We start from the raw sequence: 19,668 nt of genomic DNA on the forward strand, positions 1-19,668 counted from the left end.
AAGAATTATACTCCTTGTGCTGAATGTAAAAAAATAAAACAATTGAACCTTGAACGTTGAGTGTGTAGGAAAAAATGGGAGGGGATTCAATATCTTTCACCATACAACAACTGTTTTGGTCTTTCGATCAATCCTGACCAGCTGTATCTTCTGTTCTGACAGGTGGAGTGTCAGATTGCCGCAGCCATGACAACATCGGCTGGACACGCGACATGATGTCTGAGCTCAGCTGAAGCTGTCCATCCTCCTCCGGCCATCCTCTCATGGGGGAGGACAAAAAGATGAGTGTCACTAGATGTCGGTCCTTCAACCTTTCGGCCATCATCGTGCTCCTGTTTTCCTCAGCAGGTATGGCCATTGATACTTAAGGAGAATGAAGAAATATTAGTGGATGATATAAATTTTGACCCATGATCATACTGAAAAACAAAACAAAACAAGCAGAATTCTGTAAAGTTGCTTTGTGGTCATTTCTCTTGTCACAATACAAGAGAAATTTAAATTGTTTTTGCTCAAGGAGGGTGCCAATAATTTTGCAGTTTCATTTGTGTGAGCATGGCTTCTTGGAGGAAACTAGTGGTTAATTGTTAAGCCTTATATTTTATCCACTTTTAAGCACAGGGAGTCTTGTAAACTAAATAATGTTGTTTTGTTCCTATCCTTGAGTTCTTACTCACTAGCAAAGACTGAACACAACAAAAATAATGAATGAACACATGGGAGGAAACAATCTGGCCCCTGACTCTAACATTATTCATAACTTGTGCTAATGACACATCCGGGAAACAGATTTAACTTCATCTAGCCGGACTTATTTGTAATGAATTATTATTGTAGGTATGTCTTTCTCACTCACTCATTTTCTACCGCTTATCCGAACTTCTCGGGTCACGGGGAGCCTGTGCCTATCTCAGGCGTCATCGGGCTAGGTATGTCTTTATTTTATAATAAATATATAGAGTCGATTTGGAATGAAGCAGGTTTGCATAAAATGTTCAATTGGAAAGGTGTCGACTTTTAAATCTAGTTGATTTGGCAACTTAAAGAAGGTCCTTTTTTTGTTTTTGTATGTTAGAGGAACTACAGAAGAGCTCCTGTGTCTTTTTTATTCAAGTTAAAAGATCAGATTTTTCTCTATACGTTTTCTTTGACGTAGCTCAGGTGCAGTACATGAAAGAGAGCAGCTGCTGCAGCACTTTCATCTGAGTGGTAATTACTTGAGTTCCTCCGGCTTCCTCCACTTGTTATGATTTTCTCATCTAGTTTTACGTCTGGATCCACTGAAATGTCTTAGGAGTTAAAGGGGTTAATCTTTTGATTTTTGAAACAGTTCTCTCTCTTTATTGAATATTATCTCACCTAGATGTGAAATTTTGTCTAAAGTTTTGTTCTAAAACACACGCATTTCGGATGCAAATGCAGGGTTTATTTAAAACACTTGAAGCAGTCAAGTTTTTAAATACATACAATGAAACAGGCCCAAATCAGCTAACAGACCAAAGCAATCAAACTAGGATAAAAAGACAGAATAAGCAGGATCGGCAACAGGATAATGTAACACCAGGACTGTGACTGAATGATGGGTCGAATTATTTTTGGGAGTGTGTGTGATTATAAACCAGTGACCAGTGATCATAAGCCCAGTATCTGATGCATACTGTGATGTGCTCGGATAAAATGTTACAGTACATAACCTTACTCTCCCTTTCCTTACATTGTTTCCTGCAGCTCTCTCGGCTCATTTTCGGGTGTGTGAACCTTACACTGACCACAAAGGCCGGTATCATTTTGGCTTCCACTGTCCCCGTCTGTCAGACAACAAGACCTACATGTTCTGCTGTCACCACAACAACACTGCCTTCAAGTACTGCTGCAATGACACTGAGTTTCAAACCATCATGCAGGTCAACCTCACAACCACTTTGGATGGGTTTTCACACAAGTAAGTCAGAGAGTCATGTATTTGCTTCTAACTGGCCACAGAAGCGTTGTTCATTTGGTTGGAGGCATTTAATAAACCTCAGATGTCCATTTCTCTCTTAAACGCATGCACGTCATCCATTTTTATGCTGTTTCACACTATTTATATGATTTTTATATTATTTTTTCTTTTACCCAACATTATCCGAAGATTATTTTAAGATTAGTATAAGCTAACATGCCTGACCCATTTTCAGTGACATTAAGTTTTCTCTACATTCCTTGCTGACTTCACAGCACTGTTAAATCCTTCCCACTGAGAACACAGCAAATAGTGAAAGCTCCAGATGGATGGTGGAGCAAGTAACTGACATTTAGATAGCATGAGACATAGATAGAGGGATTTTCAACCTGGCACCAACCCCATGCAGCCCACACAGATAGAAAATCAAGATTACATGATAATCCTGGACCTTCCTGCTCTTGGAACAGCATCTCATTTCCTACGCTGTTCTAAGTTTTTGCTGTTGAAATGAAGCTGCACATTTTCTGAGATGAACAATGTCAAGTCATGCCTGCGTTTTAAAAAAAAAAAGATGCAGAATTAAGTAATTCTGCCCCCGTGCACTCCTTTACCTTTCACCCAATGAAGTTATTATCACAGTTTACCGAGGAGAGAAGTTGTTCTTGTCTCCTACACAGTATGTCTCCCTTATTAATGGTCACGCCAGACGGTGTTCACCTACTGCGCTCTCGGGCATTATAAAAGCATTGTGTGAAGAAAGGAAACCTGGGGAGAAGCCATTTCATTCACATTTGCGGTCAGCAGGACATAGCCAGTGATATTTATCATTGCCCTTAGGTTACAAAAAAATAGACCCCAGCCTCTCAATCAGCTCAGCGGTGGAGACTATTTGTCAAAGCAGGCTCATGCATAACAATGAGAAAAAGTGTTTTATCTACAGACTGTTATGGGTTAGCACAAGAATAGTACAGAATAAACCAAATGTAAAAGCCAGAAATCATTTAAAAGAAATCCATTCATTTATTCATTCATTCATTTATCCTGCTTGGATTGCAGTGGATCCAGGTTTTGTCACATAAACACTGAGCACGAGGCAGGAACTTGATAGAACTAAAATGATAACTTTCTCATTAAAATCCTGTCTTCTTCCAAAAGCAGCACTGATGGGGTTTTGGCAAGAACATAGTTTGTAAAAGCCAAAAATATCTTTATATATAAAGTATGTTGCTTCAGAAAGCTATAAAAATAAGTAAACAAAATAATCAAAGGTCACCCTAGCAAAAGACAACCAGCCATTTTAAACCAGTTTTAGGTCTTGAAGGTCCTAATTCGTTACCATTACTGTGCCGACACTCCTGTTCTTACCTCATGTCCTCGGTGTTGTTTCAGTAACTACACAGCACTGGTTGGAGTGTGGATCTATGGCTTTTTCGTCATGGTGCTTCTGGCACTGGACTTCCTCTACTACTCAGCCATAAACTACGAAGTGTTCAGGGTGTACCTGGAGAAGTGGGGGCTCGGGGGTCGCTGGCTGACGCAAGCTCGCAGTCAGTGGCAAAGGCCTGAGCAGGAGGAGAGTCAGGGGCAGCTTTCTCATCCTGGAGCTCCAGCAGGATTATCACACCACCAACAAACACACTTTCACTCCCAGCCCAGACACAGCCTGAAGCCAGAGGCCCAGAGTCCAACACACACACCACACAACACATCAATCGCCTGGTGAGTGCAACACTTTACAACACTCCAGATTTCAGACAGGCTTTATAAAGTGTCTGGTGATTCTTGACATGCAAATTAAGTCTGAGAAAATATGAAATTTCAAAAAAGGTAAATGGAAATATATTATCAGTCACCATATACCTAGGCTACCACTGATGTTGACTAAAAGCAGGCAAATACCCTAAAGCAAGCAAAAAAATGTCTTGTGCTATTGCTGTTGTTCCTGAAAAGAAATCCCAGTGGTTTGTCAATTAAAATAGGTCTCAGGTCGATTAGTAATTTTATGTTGACTATGCTGGAAGATTTTTCTTTGATGACTTTTTATTGTGGAGTTTTACTGTACTTATTGAAGGCAATGATGCAGTGACAGCGTTTTTTTCTGGAAAGGTCACCTCCAAGTGCTATATAACTGCTCCTGCGTCTTCTGTATGTCCGAACCTTTGTAGAAGCTCTATGATAAATCATAAGATGATTTTCACCATGGGAGAATGTTTAAATCCAGAGTAATGTACACATGTGCAGAGAGAGACATATGTTCAAGCACTGATAAGAAACAGATGTTCAAATGTTCATACAGATGTTCATACAGATCTATCTCTCCCTGTTGTTACATTACAAGGATTGCAGACTGCAGAAACAACTCATTCGTGTGATTGTTCTTCATAGACACAAACTGTATGTCGACATATTGCATTGAATTGTCTGCTTGAGGTCATTGAAGACAGTCTAATCCGGTCCTCAGGGACCATTAGAGGAATTAATAGAACTGGTTCCAAGCCTGAAGAAAACATCTGCTGTAGGGGTGAAGACTTGTAAGATAGGTCACTGACTAAAATATAACTTAAAGTCTTATTTGATTGCTTATTGTGTACTTGGGAATTGAAGCAAACAACTTAGACAGAGTATGCTAAGCCAGTTTGATTTCACTGTATAGAAGTGCTGTAAGATATTTATTTTTTTCTTTTCCTGGTATGGCTATGGCATGAGAAAGCACTTGAAATAGCTTTAAATGGCAAGTTTTTGTGTACTGTGCTATTAGGATAACAAGAGGCAACCCCTGGGAATGTTAACAGGGAACAGGATTGTTCTGCTGTTTATTATTTTATTGTGTTCCATCAGCTTGCAGCCTGTGTTAAGTAAAATTGAGGTGATCTGAAGGCAACTAAAGGTGATGTTGGTGTTGTAATGTTTGTTGTTGGTGGGCTTGTGTGTTTGACCATCTTCTAAACAGAGATAACTTAAGCAAATTATATAGAATCCTTCAGAGACTTTTAAATATTTCTAAGTATTAGCTAACTGTATAACTGTGGTAGCAACCTCCTTGTTCACATACAGTATGCATGCATACCGTGACCTTGCAGCAAAGTCACATTGTGACATATGATGCAGTATTTGCAATAAATATCCTTTCTATGCAACCTTCTGTCCCTGGAAGCTTTGCACAGATCCTTTTTTTTTTTACTGGTTCATACCATCCCGTTTAACCCTACTATAGTGGTAAACGCCACATGAATTACATAGTCACAGGAACGATACTCATCCAAGGATAATGCTTAAAAGTGTTCAGAAATGAGTACACTTGCACCACTGGGAGAGAGAGACAGTGTTAACATGGAGAAAGTGAAGGGTGAATCCAAGGATCGAGAGCAGCTCACCTCTAAATAATGAATTAGAAATACTCCTCATAGTCTACATGTCATAGTAGATACTGAAGGTCCAGCTCATGTACTGTATAGACCATGATAAGGAGCTCAACATGTCTTTCCTCTTGGTGGAAAATAAGCAGTTAACTTGTGACACCACTCTAGTTCTTGGAATGTCCTGCGATTCTAGCAGTGCTTTGGATTTATTTAGCCAACATTGTGTTTTGTATAAATTTGCAGATCAATAGTAGCTCAGTGGTTAATGGCTCTGGGTTATTGAGCAGCAGGTCAGGGGTTCAAGCCCCAGCACTGACAAGCTGCCCCTGTTGGGCCCATGAGCAAGACTCCAGGGCCCGTATGCATAAAGATTTTAAGAATGATCACAGAGAGCTCCTAATTTTGTTTATAAATGTTTATCAAGGAATCTTATCTTAAAAGTGATGACCAATCTCAGAGCAACGTTGAGCAAGGACAGTACAACTTCTATCTTAGAGACGCTGACTCTGTTAATAGGTATGACATTCTTTTGTAGACTGTGATTGGACCACTTCTAAAATAAGGTCTATTATAAACCTTCACTTTGTCTCTATGTTAAGATATTTGAGTCTATATTGTGTATGGATTATGTTTGTGACTGATCATATGCGCTAACATATATATGGCATTTTTACACTGTGTCTGAGATGTTATCTCGGATATGATTGGTCACAATCCCTACACAATCTAATCTGTAACATTTTATTAACTCACTGTAATTATTAAATATTGTATGTAATGCATTTCTTCCAGCCCATTTTCTCCTCTGTCTCCTTAAAGAAACCTTTAAGCCTCTTAAAAGTCCTCCTCTCTACTCCTAAGTATTTTGACCTTATGAGCTCTTTGAAAGGTTAAAATGCTTTATGGAGAAACTTTTATCTTTACTAGGATCTTCCCTTTAATTTTAAGAATTAAACCATTTCTAAAAATTTCATCACCAGGAGCAACTCTTTGCACCAAGCATTGTCGTGTATACAGGCCCTGGTGTGTCATATCATGGTTAACCCTGTGTTCTGACTACAATTTTATGGATATACAAAAGAAAGTTTTTCACTTTAATGTTTTTCTTCTATCTTTAAAGTTATTATTATTAGAGTTCCATTGTTATTGAAAATATATTACAAATAACGACAAAGGACCCCTGGCTCCCTGTAACCCTGTGTAGGGTTTTTTTATTTCTGTAGAGGTACAGAAAATGGATGGATGGATATATGCAGCAGTATAAAAGTGGCTGAAATATCCTCTCCATTAGGAGAGAATTACTTTTATCCACAAGCCACGTCCTGGAACTTCCAAATGTATTACACGGTGCCATCGAATCTACAGCAGGGCATGGTCCAATTAAAACCCAGATCTTGTAAATGTTCTTACAGGGACATTAAGAATAGGAGTGAAAATCTCATTAGATTAATGAACATAGTGCTAATGTATGTCTAATCTAATAATCTGAAGGTCAGTGCACATATTTGTATGGCAAATTGTATTAAGCCAGCACTAGGAGGCATGGAAATGATTGCACCACACAGGTGGGTTCAGGATAGTTCATAGTGAAAAAACTTCTGTTTTACTAGGGAAGGCTTTCTGGCTTCTTGTTGTGCTCATCAGTCATCACTGAATGTGAACATTTGTGACTAGCAAGCTGTTTCGACCGCTGTGCTTTGGCTTGATTCTGCTTTGTATCAAGGTCTAAAAGTGCTAGCTGAGCTCAGCATGTCAGCATTATTCAGTTTCAGACACTGTGTGGTGAGTGAGATCTCACACAGCCTAGTAATGCTAACAAGTGGAAACTGACTTTAATGGAGACTCTGTAGCATTCTACTAAAATGCTCGTACTATAGAGCAAGCAGACTATGAGCAAGAATAGGGTGAAGGAAGCCTATTTTATTACTGAAGGAAAGGATAACCCAGTGTCAACCTTGGTGTTTGAGGCAGGAAACAAGAAGAAAGCATCAGATGTGCATGAACATGGTATTTATTGCAAATACTGTCTCATGCATCATTAGATGCATAAAATTTAGAAAATCAAAGAAGTTGTAGAAAATGTCCAATAGAAATCTTTAATACTCTAACCTTAACTGAAGCATTTACTGTAGCTGAGTGTGAATAAAAGAGTCCAGTGGCAAGAAACAGTAAAAACTAAAGCACTAAATTACTTTATTTAGTGTTTGAATTTCATAAGCATCTTCTGTACCCCTTCATCTAATATTTTTACTACTATTTTTTCTAATATTCTACACATACATTGACCTTGTGGTAGTAATTTCAAGAATTACATCATCACTACGTAATATAGTTAAAGTCAAGCTCAATTAATTTTCCTGCCAGCTCCAACAATCAAGAAAGTAAATTAATAAAGCTATTGTTATGCTAAAGCACTAGTTAGTACAACTTTTCTAGACCAAACACTTTACTTACAACAAAACAAAAAAATGCCATCTTAGCAAGTGAAAATAGTCAAATGTATCTAGCATTTCATTAAACCAATATTCAGAAAACTAAATTCTAGATATTTCTAGACTTATTTCAACATTTAAAAATGTACTTTATTCATTGCAAACATTTATTTATAGACAAAGTTAAATTAACTGTCAATAGAGCAAGAAAATGAAAAGTTTGGCTAGAGTAAAAATGCTGAAGGAGAATAGACTACAAATGATCATCATGAATTAAACGATAGAGCAGATAAACATTCTGCACTGTTGTAGGTGCTGAATATATGTATAGTTATTAGAGTTTTACACTAACATTGGGATGGTAACTGTAAATAATTTCTGTTAATGAGAATAGACAGAATAAATTCGTTGTGAATAAAAAAAGATTTTGCATATGTTGCTTTGTAAATAAGATAACAAGCAAGCATTAGTATAGTCTGGCTCTAGGCCATGCGGCAGTGTCTCCACAAACCAGTGCAGGGCAGGCAGGTTAACTCTAGCATCTCAACTGAGGACTGAGAGCCAAATGGTCTGGCTTACAGTCAGTTACAGACTTCTAAGAGCCCAATGGGATTCAGGATGAAGCTGACAAAACAGTACTTGGCTGGCCTGTGAGAGATGGGGCAGTCACAACTTGGGCCATTATTCTAGCTAAAAATACACCATAAACCAAAACAGACAGGACAAGGCAATGGAAGTGCTCCTTCTGGACACATTTATATCAGTAACTATGCCATGTTTCTTTCACTAATGCTGGGAAACTGAAGACTGCAGAAGAGAAATGCTTTACATGAGGAGTGTCCAGTCTGACACCTGAGACTAATGAAAGCAAAGATCAACTGATTAAACAGGTGGAATCAGGTGTGGCACCTGTATGAAAACTTGCACCCACACCGGCCCTTTGCAGATGAGACTGGACACTCCTTCTTTACATGATCATCATTATCTAAAGATTTTAAAGTCATGAATTTAAGTAATAATTTTATACATCATTCTACGATTTTTCTAACATAAAAATAATAATTTGATGATAATTAAATCAAATTTGGTTTCTTTACCTGGTGATCTAAAGTATTTCTAGTAATCAATATTTTTATTTTGTATATACTGTATAAACGGGTAAAGAATCTCACTACAGATATAAAAAGAGACAAAAACATCCTGTATATTTATTGTTAACTCTGCGATAATGCCTTACCCAGCAGCACCATGGGGACTGAAAAACTTTTAACAAATACCTATCACATACAAAGTTCTTTTTTCTTTGTATTCAATGTAAGGGACAGCATGTTAGCAAAGTTAGCACAGCATGCAGACTCTTCAGCCACACAGTGTGTTGAATTGAACTTCTTAAAAACTCATCGTCTTTGTTCTTACTCTAAACTATCACCATGATGGGACGAGGATACGACTTGAACACAGTGTAACGTGGCTCCTTTCACAGAACAAACTGACAAGACACTGAGTGTACATTGTAGATACCATAACACGTCATATCATAATACTAGTGTTGAATCAGTTACTCTAGCTAAATTACAGCACCATGTGTAAACATGAACTAATTAGTAGGAGTTGACTGAAAGAAGGAAGATTAATACACGTTTTATTCAACATTGGAAAGCTATTTCTCCCGTTTTACTTCCTTTAAACCCTTTTCAATACTCCCTGCACTGCGCCTCCTGAGCATTATGTGTGAATACTTTTGGATCCTTGACCTAAGAACACATTTTTGATGATATAGGCTAATATTTTGATATATAAGATATGATGCAATTCTTTACTGGAAATTTCATTTATGGACACTGTTCATTATTCTAGTAGGTTGAACATGTTTAATAAAGATAAAACGGCAAAGGTATAGCAACCTGTGCCATGAATCAAATTTGTTAAACCAAATATACAATGAGAATCATTTATTCAATGCTAACATTGCTAATTCATTGCTAAGAGTGCGCTGTAAGCACTTAATTGTAGTTTAATCCACATCTTCACAGAAAGCTGTAACTGATAGAATCATGATCTCATTTACTTTAAAAATGCAAATGTTTTCAGGGACGTGACTAGAGGGCAGATTGAGTGCACTCCAGCTTTCTACAATAATCTTGAGTCATTTTATGCTTAAGCACTCTCCTACTTGACTGAGGTCTGGCTGGGAACCAATTCATATTAGTTCTGCCCTAAAACACATGAAAACAGATACCACATTTTTTCTGATTTTTTCTTATTACAGAGCAGCTGAATCTAATCATAGCAAAGCGACAGCTGCCCTCTTGTGTGTATGTGCTTACAAATACCCTGTGATGGGGTTGTGCCCCTGTGATTGACAGGGGAGAGTGTAGCGACATCCCCATTACAGACAATTTGCTCTCTCTGACTGCCAATTATGCATACAGTTCATGTAGAAATACAAATAAAAAACGAAACCCTAAAACCACTTCTCTCTCACACAAGATTTGAGAATTTTAATTTGACAAGATCAGGCTCCATCCAAGAAACCACAAATGATATCAAATTGTTAAGTGGGGCAAAAAGTTGCTTTTGTAAGAGAAAAAAAATTGGGACAGACAAAAAAGTAAGGACTTTAATAGAGTGAGCAGATGCAGAAAGACTTTAGGATTTGCACACGAGACAGACGGCGGAATGAAAAGAAAAAAAAGAAAAAGAATGGTTATGAACTGATTAGAAATTAGATGTGTTTTCCAAAAGGTTTTAAGAATGTCTGAGGTCAATTGATCCAAGATGTTAAAATCATTAAAAAATAAAAAATAAAAAAACATCAAGGACTATTTGCCTTCTTACAATTTTCACCTTGTTACAAAATCTTAAAAGCGTGTTACAAATGAAAGATGACAGTCTGTAGATCACTGACCTGTTTATCTCTGCAGGTTGTTGTTGGTTTGTGCTGTGATTTAAATGAATGTAAACAGAAATCAGAAGATCGGTATATGGTGTGTATAATTAAAAGGAAGAGAAACATCTTTAACTACAATTAAAACTGTTTCATAATTCTTTTGAATTTTCTGCAACCAGCCTTCAATTATAATATGTATTTTTTCAATTATATTTGTTACATTAATGTTGTTCTTGAAAATTGTGGGAGGGAAAATTTTAAAAGAGAGAACACTGAACACACCTGGAGTGTAATTTCTTTTATTCTGTTGGTTGTGATGTTGATTGTGAAGGATTAACCATTGTTCTGATAGATGCTTCCCACTAAAATACTTACTGTACCTAATTTTGGTTTAGTTTTTTTTTTTTTATAAGAGAAATAGAAACTATAAATGGAAATTCCTACTCTCAGTGTTTATAATGATTTATAATCCCAACCTGTGTTTACAATGATTTCTAATCCTACTCTCATTGTTCTTAATGATTTCTAATCCCATTTTCAATGTTTATAATGATTTATAATCCCACTCTCAGTGTTTATACTGATTTATAGTCAGACTCTCTCAGTGATAATGATTTATAATTTTAATCCCAGTGTTTATTATGATTTATAATCATACATTTAGTTTTTATTATGATTTATAATCCACTCTCAGTGTTTCTAATGATTTATAATCCCATTTCAGTGTTTTTAATTATTTATAATCCAACTTTCAGTTTTTATAATGATTTATAATCCCACTTTCACTGTTTTTAATGATATATAATCCCACTCTCTGTGTTTATAGTAATTAATAATCCCACTCTCATTGTTTATAATGATTTATAATACCACTCTCTGGTCTTTGTAATCCCTCTCTCACTGTTTATAATTTATAATCCCACTCTCAGTGTTTATAATGATTTATAATCCTTCTCTTGGTGTTTATAATAATTTATAATCCCACTCTCTGGTGTCACCCAGATGTTCCCTTTTCAGTCTGGTTCTTGTCAAGGTTTCTTCCTCATGTTTTCTCAGGGAGTTTATCCTCACCAAGAATTTATATTTGATTCTATAAAGCTGCTTTGTTAAAATTGATTTAAAAAATAAAATTTAATTGAATCACATTGAACTGAAGAGAAGGAAAAAAGATTTTAAAACTTCCATCTCACATCACATTATTTACTTTCTTCTAAGAATTATAAAGAAACTACACAGCATATCTAATAAGAAATGGATGGATTATTTAGAACACAATTCTAGACCCCTGGGAGTTTATATGGGTTGAATCTGAAGATTATGATGAATCTAGTTCATGCTCAGTATAGCGCATGCAAGGCCTTTAATCATACTGATTGTGTATTCTTTCCTGTTTTCCCCCAAAAGATGCCAGATGATCGGAGAACATCTAAGAGGAATGTTTAGAAGAAAATAAAGTTTGTGCCTCAGACCTCAGAGAATACCCCTCTTGGTAGTGAATGCTGGTTCGAGCTCGCCTCCTCTTCCAGCTGTCTCTCTTCAAGCACAACCATCTCTAATCATCTGTTCTTCTCTATGGATTTCCCATCAGATTCATCCAGAGAAACACTAAAGAATCACTGGTATTTGGTTTGTTCACAGAACACGGCAATTAAGGGAACTATATCATAGCTAGAATTTGTAGGGGAAAGAGACAATGATGAAGATGAAGACGAAGACAACAAGGACGACGATGATGACATGAGACTCTACTGAACTTTTGGAGGATCTATGGAACTATATTACAGCTTGTCTAGGGCAGGAGCACCTTTATATTTAATATTTATATTGTTCACACATTGTTTAGGACCTAATCTTGGCTAAATACTGTAACTGTGGTGGTAGGAGCTTTTGTTTTTACATTATTTATGTATTTAATTTAGGGATTATTATGATATTATTAGGGAAGCCCTGTTAGGAACTGTTACTATAACATGTTTTTACTGTCTGACGTTCGACTTTCTGCTCCCTTGTAAAATTTGGAAAGATGTATAATAATTACCCGAAGACATTTCACAAGACACAATAGTATTTTTTTTTAGCAATATTTAATTGTGATGACGCAAACAAGCTGAAACTTGTGTGTCATGGATGGCAAAAGATATTTGTACCGTTCCATAACATGAAACCAGGTGTGATCATAGATGTTGGAGTCAGTTGTGTTCACTTTATTTGTTAGCATATCTGATGGAGATCTTCTGTTTACACAGTCATTAAACTGTGGTGTTTGCATTTCTTTTGTAATCCAAGACTAGGAAATTACTTTAATGACCTAAAGTAGCAGCTTTCATTTACAATCCATGTTTTATCAGTGAATCCATGAGTATGTGTATTTATTACTGTCAGACTGAAGTTACATTAACACCTGAATGAAATAAAAAAGTATAAAATAATAAACATATCCCCATCTTTGAGCAGTGCCGCATGTTAGAATTTTTAAAAATATTGTAGTTGGCATAACTTCTGATTTTGTATTATTAAGTTAGCGCTTAATAACAAACATGTATACAATACATTGCACCGTTATGTAAAAGTAAATAACGAGTATCATAAGGAACATGTGACTGATTATGTAATGATTGTAATCCAGCAACCCATAATTATGGTAAATAAGCTTCAAATATATCTGATAAAGCCGAAATCCAATTAACTGATTTCTAGAGTGGAACGGTATTATCTCATGTTCCACCTTGACATTCGCTGCAGTGATTAGCTCATGCTGGGATTGCAGGAAGGAGATGGACACAGAATGAAAGGGTTGAGAATTTCAAGCATATCTGCAGCGGGAAGGTAATTTAATTGGAGATAAGAGATTATTTGTAATTCGGTCTGGTATAGTACACAGACTGCTAGGCTTGATTCAATCTAGAGACATCATTTATGGTTTGGGTTTCAATTCAACAAATGTCAAGCTTTTAAGTTGGGTATATCAGGTGCAAACAAGTCGTTAGTCTAATATTAATAAATTACTGTCCTCGGTTTCCACAAACAGGGAACAGCTTGACATTGTTTATTTATTTATTTTTGTTTGTCTTTTTTTTTTTTTCCAAGACATCCCGTCTTGGCAACAGTTGCCTTAGTAACTCTATATATGTACACAGCAGCAGTGTAGCTACTGGTACCTTCAAGCAGGGTGTATGGTGTTCCACACACACATCCACCCACAAACATGCAGGCAACATGCCACACATATCTGTCAGCCTGTGTTTTGTCATTTAGTAGACTGTAAAGCCTTGTACTTGCAGTTGTTAACTTTGTACTGTCACAAATGGACATAGTAAAGATCTATCTTTCCTGCTGTTCCTTGCTACATGTGTGATTGTTCTTTCTTAAACTGAGTCAAAACCATTCATCATGAATTGGCAGCAGGGTATTCATCTTAACCTGTATTACAGCAGATCATGAGTAAGAACAACCTAAACTTACAGCACCATTCTGTGATTATGGGTTTGAATCCTACCGCTGCCATGTCCCATGTTCCCCATACACTCTTCAATGTCAGTCAGAGAGACAGTAAATTGTGGGCATCTGTGAGCTGTAACAGAGGGCTGATTTCCATTGAGGGGAGTTTGAAAAGATGCATTTGGTTAACTTTGTGTGTCTAGAGAAAGACTACATTTATGGCATTTAGTAGACGCTCTTATCCAGAGCAACTCACAAATACTGTATACACCTGAGCAATCGAGGGCTAAAGGCCTTGCTTAGTGGCCCAGGAGTAGCAGCTTGGTGGCCATGGGATCCGAACCGATGACCTTTCATTCAGAAGGCTAACATCTTAACCACTACAATGCCCTCCAGACTAGATCTGGAATTTATATATTTCTGTAAAGGTGCTTTGTAAGAATGTCCAGTGTTAAAAGCAAAAATACGTTTCATTTGAATCGAATAAATTAAGGACAATGAAAAAAGTAGAAGTTTTTTTTATGTCTTATACTTTCAGCTGATATCTTACAGCATATTATTTTTAAGCTCTAGGAATTATCCAGGAATTATAGCTAAACTAATAAGAAATGCATGTCATTATATAAAACACAAGTCTGGACCCTGGGAGAATTGGGTTATGCTCAGTACAGTAGAGCTTTAATCTGTAATCTTTTAATCTTGGAGCTTCCACTTGTTAGCCTTCACCCTCCCTATGTGGTAGATTTCGTACAATAGTTGGGAATTTGGACAAAAAAATATGAGAGTGTGTGTGTGGGTCATAGTGATTATTTATCTTCACAAATTTGTCTTTGTTTTCTCAGAATGTTATTCTACCTCATTATTTAGGGGTCAGATTATCATTACTTCAAAGACACTCTTGTCTGTGACTCTGCCGTTTTGATCATTTTGACAGTATCAGCTGATCCATCTGACCAGACCTCAGTCCTCCCAGTCCGCCCCTGTTGGCCCTCATGACTCTTGTGGTTTTGAGACATCATTAGGACATTGCTGCAGATCTAGATTTAGCCACATTGCAACTGGGATGTACAGGAAGAATCACACGTCTTCACACTGCGCCTGCTTGCTTAAGCATGTTTGGCCGATCTTTTGATAAATCTTTTAGGACAGCTGAGACTCTCACCAAACCTGCTCTATTCCTTTCTATAACAATGGCATTAATGATTCTCTCTCTCTCTCTCTCTCTCTCTCTCTCTCTCTCTCTCTCTCTCTCTTCTTCAATATGACCCATTCCAAAAGAAAGGGTTTGTCTGTAGAAAAGGAAAAAGCCATCTCCGAATTAAGCGGGTATTTGGTTATGTTAAATAATTACATATTCATATATTCACTATGAAAAGCCCAAAGATTCCACTGGAATATACAGTTATATTAAACAGGTGAGTAAATGTGCATATTATAAAATACAAACTGATGAGGCCATAAGATATAAGAAATATATGCAAATATTTCCATGAGATAAAAGAGTTTTTGACTTTGGGCATGTTTTGCAGTTCAGTATATTTACGTTATAAGTCAGAACACAGACTTCTCAGAAGAGCAGTTTGAGATTTTCTGTGCTGTGTGTTTGAAATCTTGAGCCTTAGGGGTATCAATATGCTATGTCTAAAAACCTGCAATAATGAGGGCATAGTAAAATGATCAAAAAGACTATTTCAAACCAACGTTTTATAAATCGAAGTGTATTTTCCTGTCACTTTGGTGTTTTGACATTTGTCATGACATTTGACATGGGTCTAAGATTAGTTTAGATTTTTTCATACAGTATATGATGCTTACAATTAGTGCAGTTCACAAAGCAGAATGATCACATTGCTGTCATTAGCTCACAGGTAATCATAGGTGCAGGAACATATTTTTAGAATATGAACTAAAAGAGAATAAATGCATATGTATGAGCACACCGCAATCCTGAAAACAGAGGAGAATAAAGCAGCACAATACATGAATTACAATGAAGTGAAATTTCTTCAAGCGTAAACACACGAACACTGCAGCAAATGATGTTAGAGTCTCACTAAGCACACTTTACGTCACACTCACAATCATGCGCATGTGTACAGTGCATGTGATGAACCACAGTTCAAATACCACCCTTCACTTACTGCACCAAGCACCAAGATCTTACCTTATTTTTTTTTTTGGTTTAATAAAATAGAATTACTTCCATACATGCATCACATTTATGGACAGAAATTGTGAACAATTCAACAAGGTACAATAACAGAGAGAGAGAGAGAGTGCATGTATGAAATGTTTGCTTTTCAAACTACAGTACAGCAGCATTACTTGGCTTGATCTTTTTAGGATAAAGAATAGGACAAAACTGTCTAGGATTGTTAACAAGACAATGAAAATTACAGCAAAACCACAGAAGCTGAAAAATACTTAGCAGATCTTAAGAGACCTCCTTCCCATCCTTTGTTTAGTGAATTTGAAAAACTTCTATAACCTCACTATAGCTACAAGAATATATATATATATATATATATATATTTTTTTTTTTAATCTACAAATTGTTTTAATAGAAAAACAGCAGTGGAGTCTCAGGGGATTAAGGCTCTGGGTTGAGAATCAGGGTTCAAGCCCTAACACTGCTAAGCCTTCTATACTCCATGGGCACTGTATCATACTGTAGCTGACCTTGCGCTCTGACCCCAGTTGGGATATACAAAGAAAGAATGCTTCTATCATAATGTAATAATTTTTGCCTAATGGATGAAACAGGTGGCAAATCAACCTTATCATTGTACTTCAAATCATGGACACGGTTACAAAGTAGCTTTACAGGAATATATAAATTCTGGACATAAATTATATATTATGTCATAGGTGATGATGGGAAGGAAAAACTCCCTGAGACATCACGACTACGAAATTTTTAAAGCATTTTGAAATGTGCTTAGAAAAGCTTTCAAAATAAATCTGTTTAAAATTTGTAGCCATAAAACATAATTTCTACTCAGTAGGATCTTCTACAGTTACCCTCAACTGACAACTCAACTACCCTGTAGATGTCTCTCTAAAGGGTGAATCTGAAAAAAAAATAAAATGGACCTTTTTTGTGCCTGTATTACGTGGATGAGCCAGAAACAAGCTTCATTGCAGCTTTAAAGCATTAAATTCTCTAAAAACACGAAAAAACCTATTTACCTAGTAAAGTTTACACTCTCAAGATTTTCTTAAGCCCACACAAAGCATAATATGATTCATAGCCGTCATACTATTTGAAAAAATTTTTTGGAGAAAACTGACCTAGGTGGCGCTTTAGACGCTTCCCTTTCTTCACTGGGGTAATATATTCCAAAACAAATATTCTACAAAAATACCCACAGGTCCAAGGAACTGGAATCTGTAAGCCTTTTAATCCAAAACGGTTTGGTCGCCTCGCAAATATTCCGTTTGTGTTCCGAAAACTGGAAACAGTAGTGCGCCACCATCTTGTTTTTCGGCTCTAACTTCTCTTTGGGGGTTTCAAAAATTCTAAATTTCAAAAATGTATGTCATATTTATAGCCCAGGGCCTAACGAATCAAACAAGCCCTCATTTGAGCCAATCGGTGCTTGTATTGCAGAGATAGACGGCTGAGAAGCCAATGATGTCATGACATCATTTTTGGGAACCCGCCTTTGACTGACAATTACCCCTTCCAATAGCAATGAAATGGGCCGGGACCTCTACAGCTCTTTAGCCAATAAGGAGACGATTCCAACGGTATGCAACATGCCACGTCTCCGCTGCCTGGATCTGCGTGAAACAGCTGCGCACAAGAATTATTGCGCAATCCTTGACCTTTTCACACTCTCAGAGCTCAGGGTGTCAGGTTACAGGCCTTTTTTCACAGCAGACTGGTAGACAGAGAGGCTCTGTGTGTTTTAGGCCTTTTAAACTGAGCAAGCAGTCTTTGAATTCAAAGTTATACAGTAAACAAGTACACAAAAACACATGACCGGACGGACATGTCCGTAGAAAAATATTTTTATTGAAGCCATTTTTGGGTCTTTTGACTTGAAATTTTTTTGGTGAAAGCCAAGACATGTGGCTATGACCCTCAGTTGTTATTTGGTCCCTAACATGTTCCAGAGAAATAAGATTAATCAGTTTATCAGGTAAACAACTCAGGGGGAAATGAAAACCTTCCATTCTAGCCTCTGTAACTTTGTGCCAGTAAGGCCTAGAATCAATCTGATACTTTTATCTGAAAGAAGAGAAGCTCTTCTTTTCAATGAGACCAGGCTCACCCCTGTGTGTCAAAGTATTTGGGAGCTGTACCACTTTTTGTTGGGTAGGTCATGTAGGCGAAAAACCTGCAATAGGGGGCGAGATCTTTAAGGTTAAACTATATTTATTTCATAAATGCTCACTGCACTTTATAACAAGACACTAAAGTCTGCACTACTGAGTCAGGTCTGTGTGTGTAGGTGTATGTAAAGTGGTCCATGTCCCAGAAATAGACAATAAAGTTATTGATTCAGTTCAATAACAATAGAAAGAGCAACTCATGAATGAATGTAATAACAGTTTGAAATAAATCATGCATTAGACTTCATTGACCCTCTGTAAATAGTATTAAATTATTAATCATAATCATTTTTTCATTCGATTGTACTGTTCAATTACTAGTTAGTTTCCTAATGTACTATGTGTAATGTAGACTGTCCAGGATTAGTGTTTACTGAGTTTTATTTACATATGATGCACTTGTTTGACTGTTTTTTTGGACTAGTTTAACTATATGTTCATTCTTTATTTCATATTTCATAGGCCTTCAGGTTTTGCCGGATTAGGTTTTCTTTTTCTTTTGTAAATTTTAAATGACTTGTATTCAATAATTAAAAAGGGCCAGGACCCGGGGTGGGTGGGTGGGGGGGTGGTTTGTTCTTTTCTTTTTCTTTTTACTTTCTTTCCATTATTGTTATTATTGTTATTGTTGTAATACTTTTACTTTACTCCTTTTTCATGTAAAACTAAAATGGGATTCTGTATTGTTATTTGACTTTGTTTGCAATAAAAATAAAAAAACAAACTATATGTTCATTCCACTAATGTATTAACTCAGATGGTAACTATAGGGAACACAAATTCATTCTTCATTAATAATAAAGAATAATCCATAATTCACTTAATATAATTACGACATTAGTTAATATTTTTTGTTCTTTCATAGTTAGTGGGTTACTGTGATATCTTGCAATAACAGTACAAATATAATGGCTTTCCTTTCAAAATAACAATGCTACAATTGAAAAGATATGATTGTTTTCTGTGCTATTTTATTAGAAATGTAATATTACATGTAAATTGCATCCATTTATGTCTAATCAAATTTAATACATCTTCAAGCTTACTTATTTCCTGAATTCATCACACATTTAATTTTCTAAGAATTTTTGGCAAATAACTCACATAATCTGGTGGATAAATGAGCTGGAGGTCTTCCAAATGGAAGCATCTGTCAATAGCTACAGACAGAAGAGCTTCATTTTCAAATGTTCAAAACAATAAGAACAATTTTAGGTTCCGATTTAACACAATGCCGGAATTGACGAATGTGCGGAATATTTATCC

General features: G+C 36.4%; 1 protein-coding gene across 2 annotated transcripts; it reads left to right on the plus strand.

Annotated features, from left to right (window-relative positions):
- The first annotated feature begins 209 nt into the window (after positions 1-209).
- On the plus strand, positions 210-16,410 carry shisal1b (shisa like 1b). Of its 2 annotated transcripts, XM_027173524.2 has the most exons (4): positions 210-348; positions 1,729-1,942; positions 3,335-3,664; positions 12,031-16,410. In XM_027173524.2, coding segments are annotated over exons 1-4 (630 nt in total). In that variant the 5' UTR covers positions 210-263; the 3' UTR covers positions 12,032-16,410. The 2 variants fall into 2 exon arrangements, with proteins under 2 accessions (XP_027029325.1, XP_027029324.1); XM_027173523.2 differs by lacking the exon at positions 12,031-16,410 and having other exon boundaries at positions 3,335-3,668.
- Positions 16,411-19,668: the final 3,258 nt, after the last annotated feature.

This window comes from Tachysurus fulvidraco, chromosome 10 (genome assembly GCF_022655615.1).
Source record: "Tachysurus fulvidraco isolate hzauxx_2018 chromosome 10, HZAU_PFXX_2.0, whole genome shotgun sequence".
Taxonomy (NCBI): Eukaryota; Metazoa; Chordata; class Actinopteri; order Siluriformes; family Bagridae; genus Tachysurus; species Tachysurus fulvidraco.

Bases quoted from the DNA above. Each gene is read 5' to 3' on its own strand.
- shisal1b (XM_027173523.2), top strand. From the start codon at position 264: ATGGGGGAGGACAAAAAGATGAGTGTCACTAGATGTCGGTCCTTCAAC. The intron at 349-1,728 runs GTATGGCCATTG...TGTTTCCTGCAG, and splicing joins GCTCCTGTTTTCCTCAGCAG to CTCTCTCGGCTCATTTTCGG. The intron at 1,943-3,334 runs GTAAGTCAGAGA...GTGTTGTTTCAG, and splicing joins TTGGATGGGTTTTCACACAA to TAACTACACAGCACTGGTTG.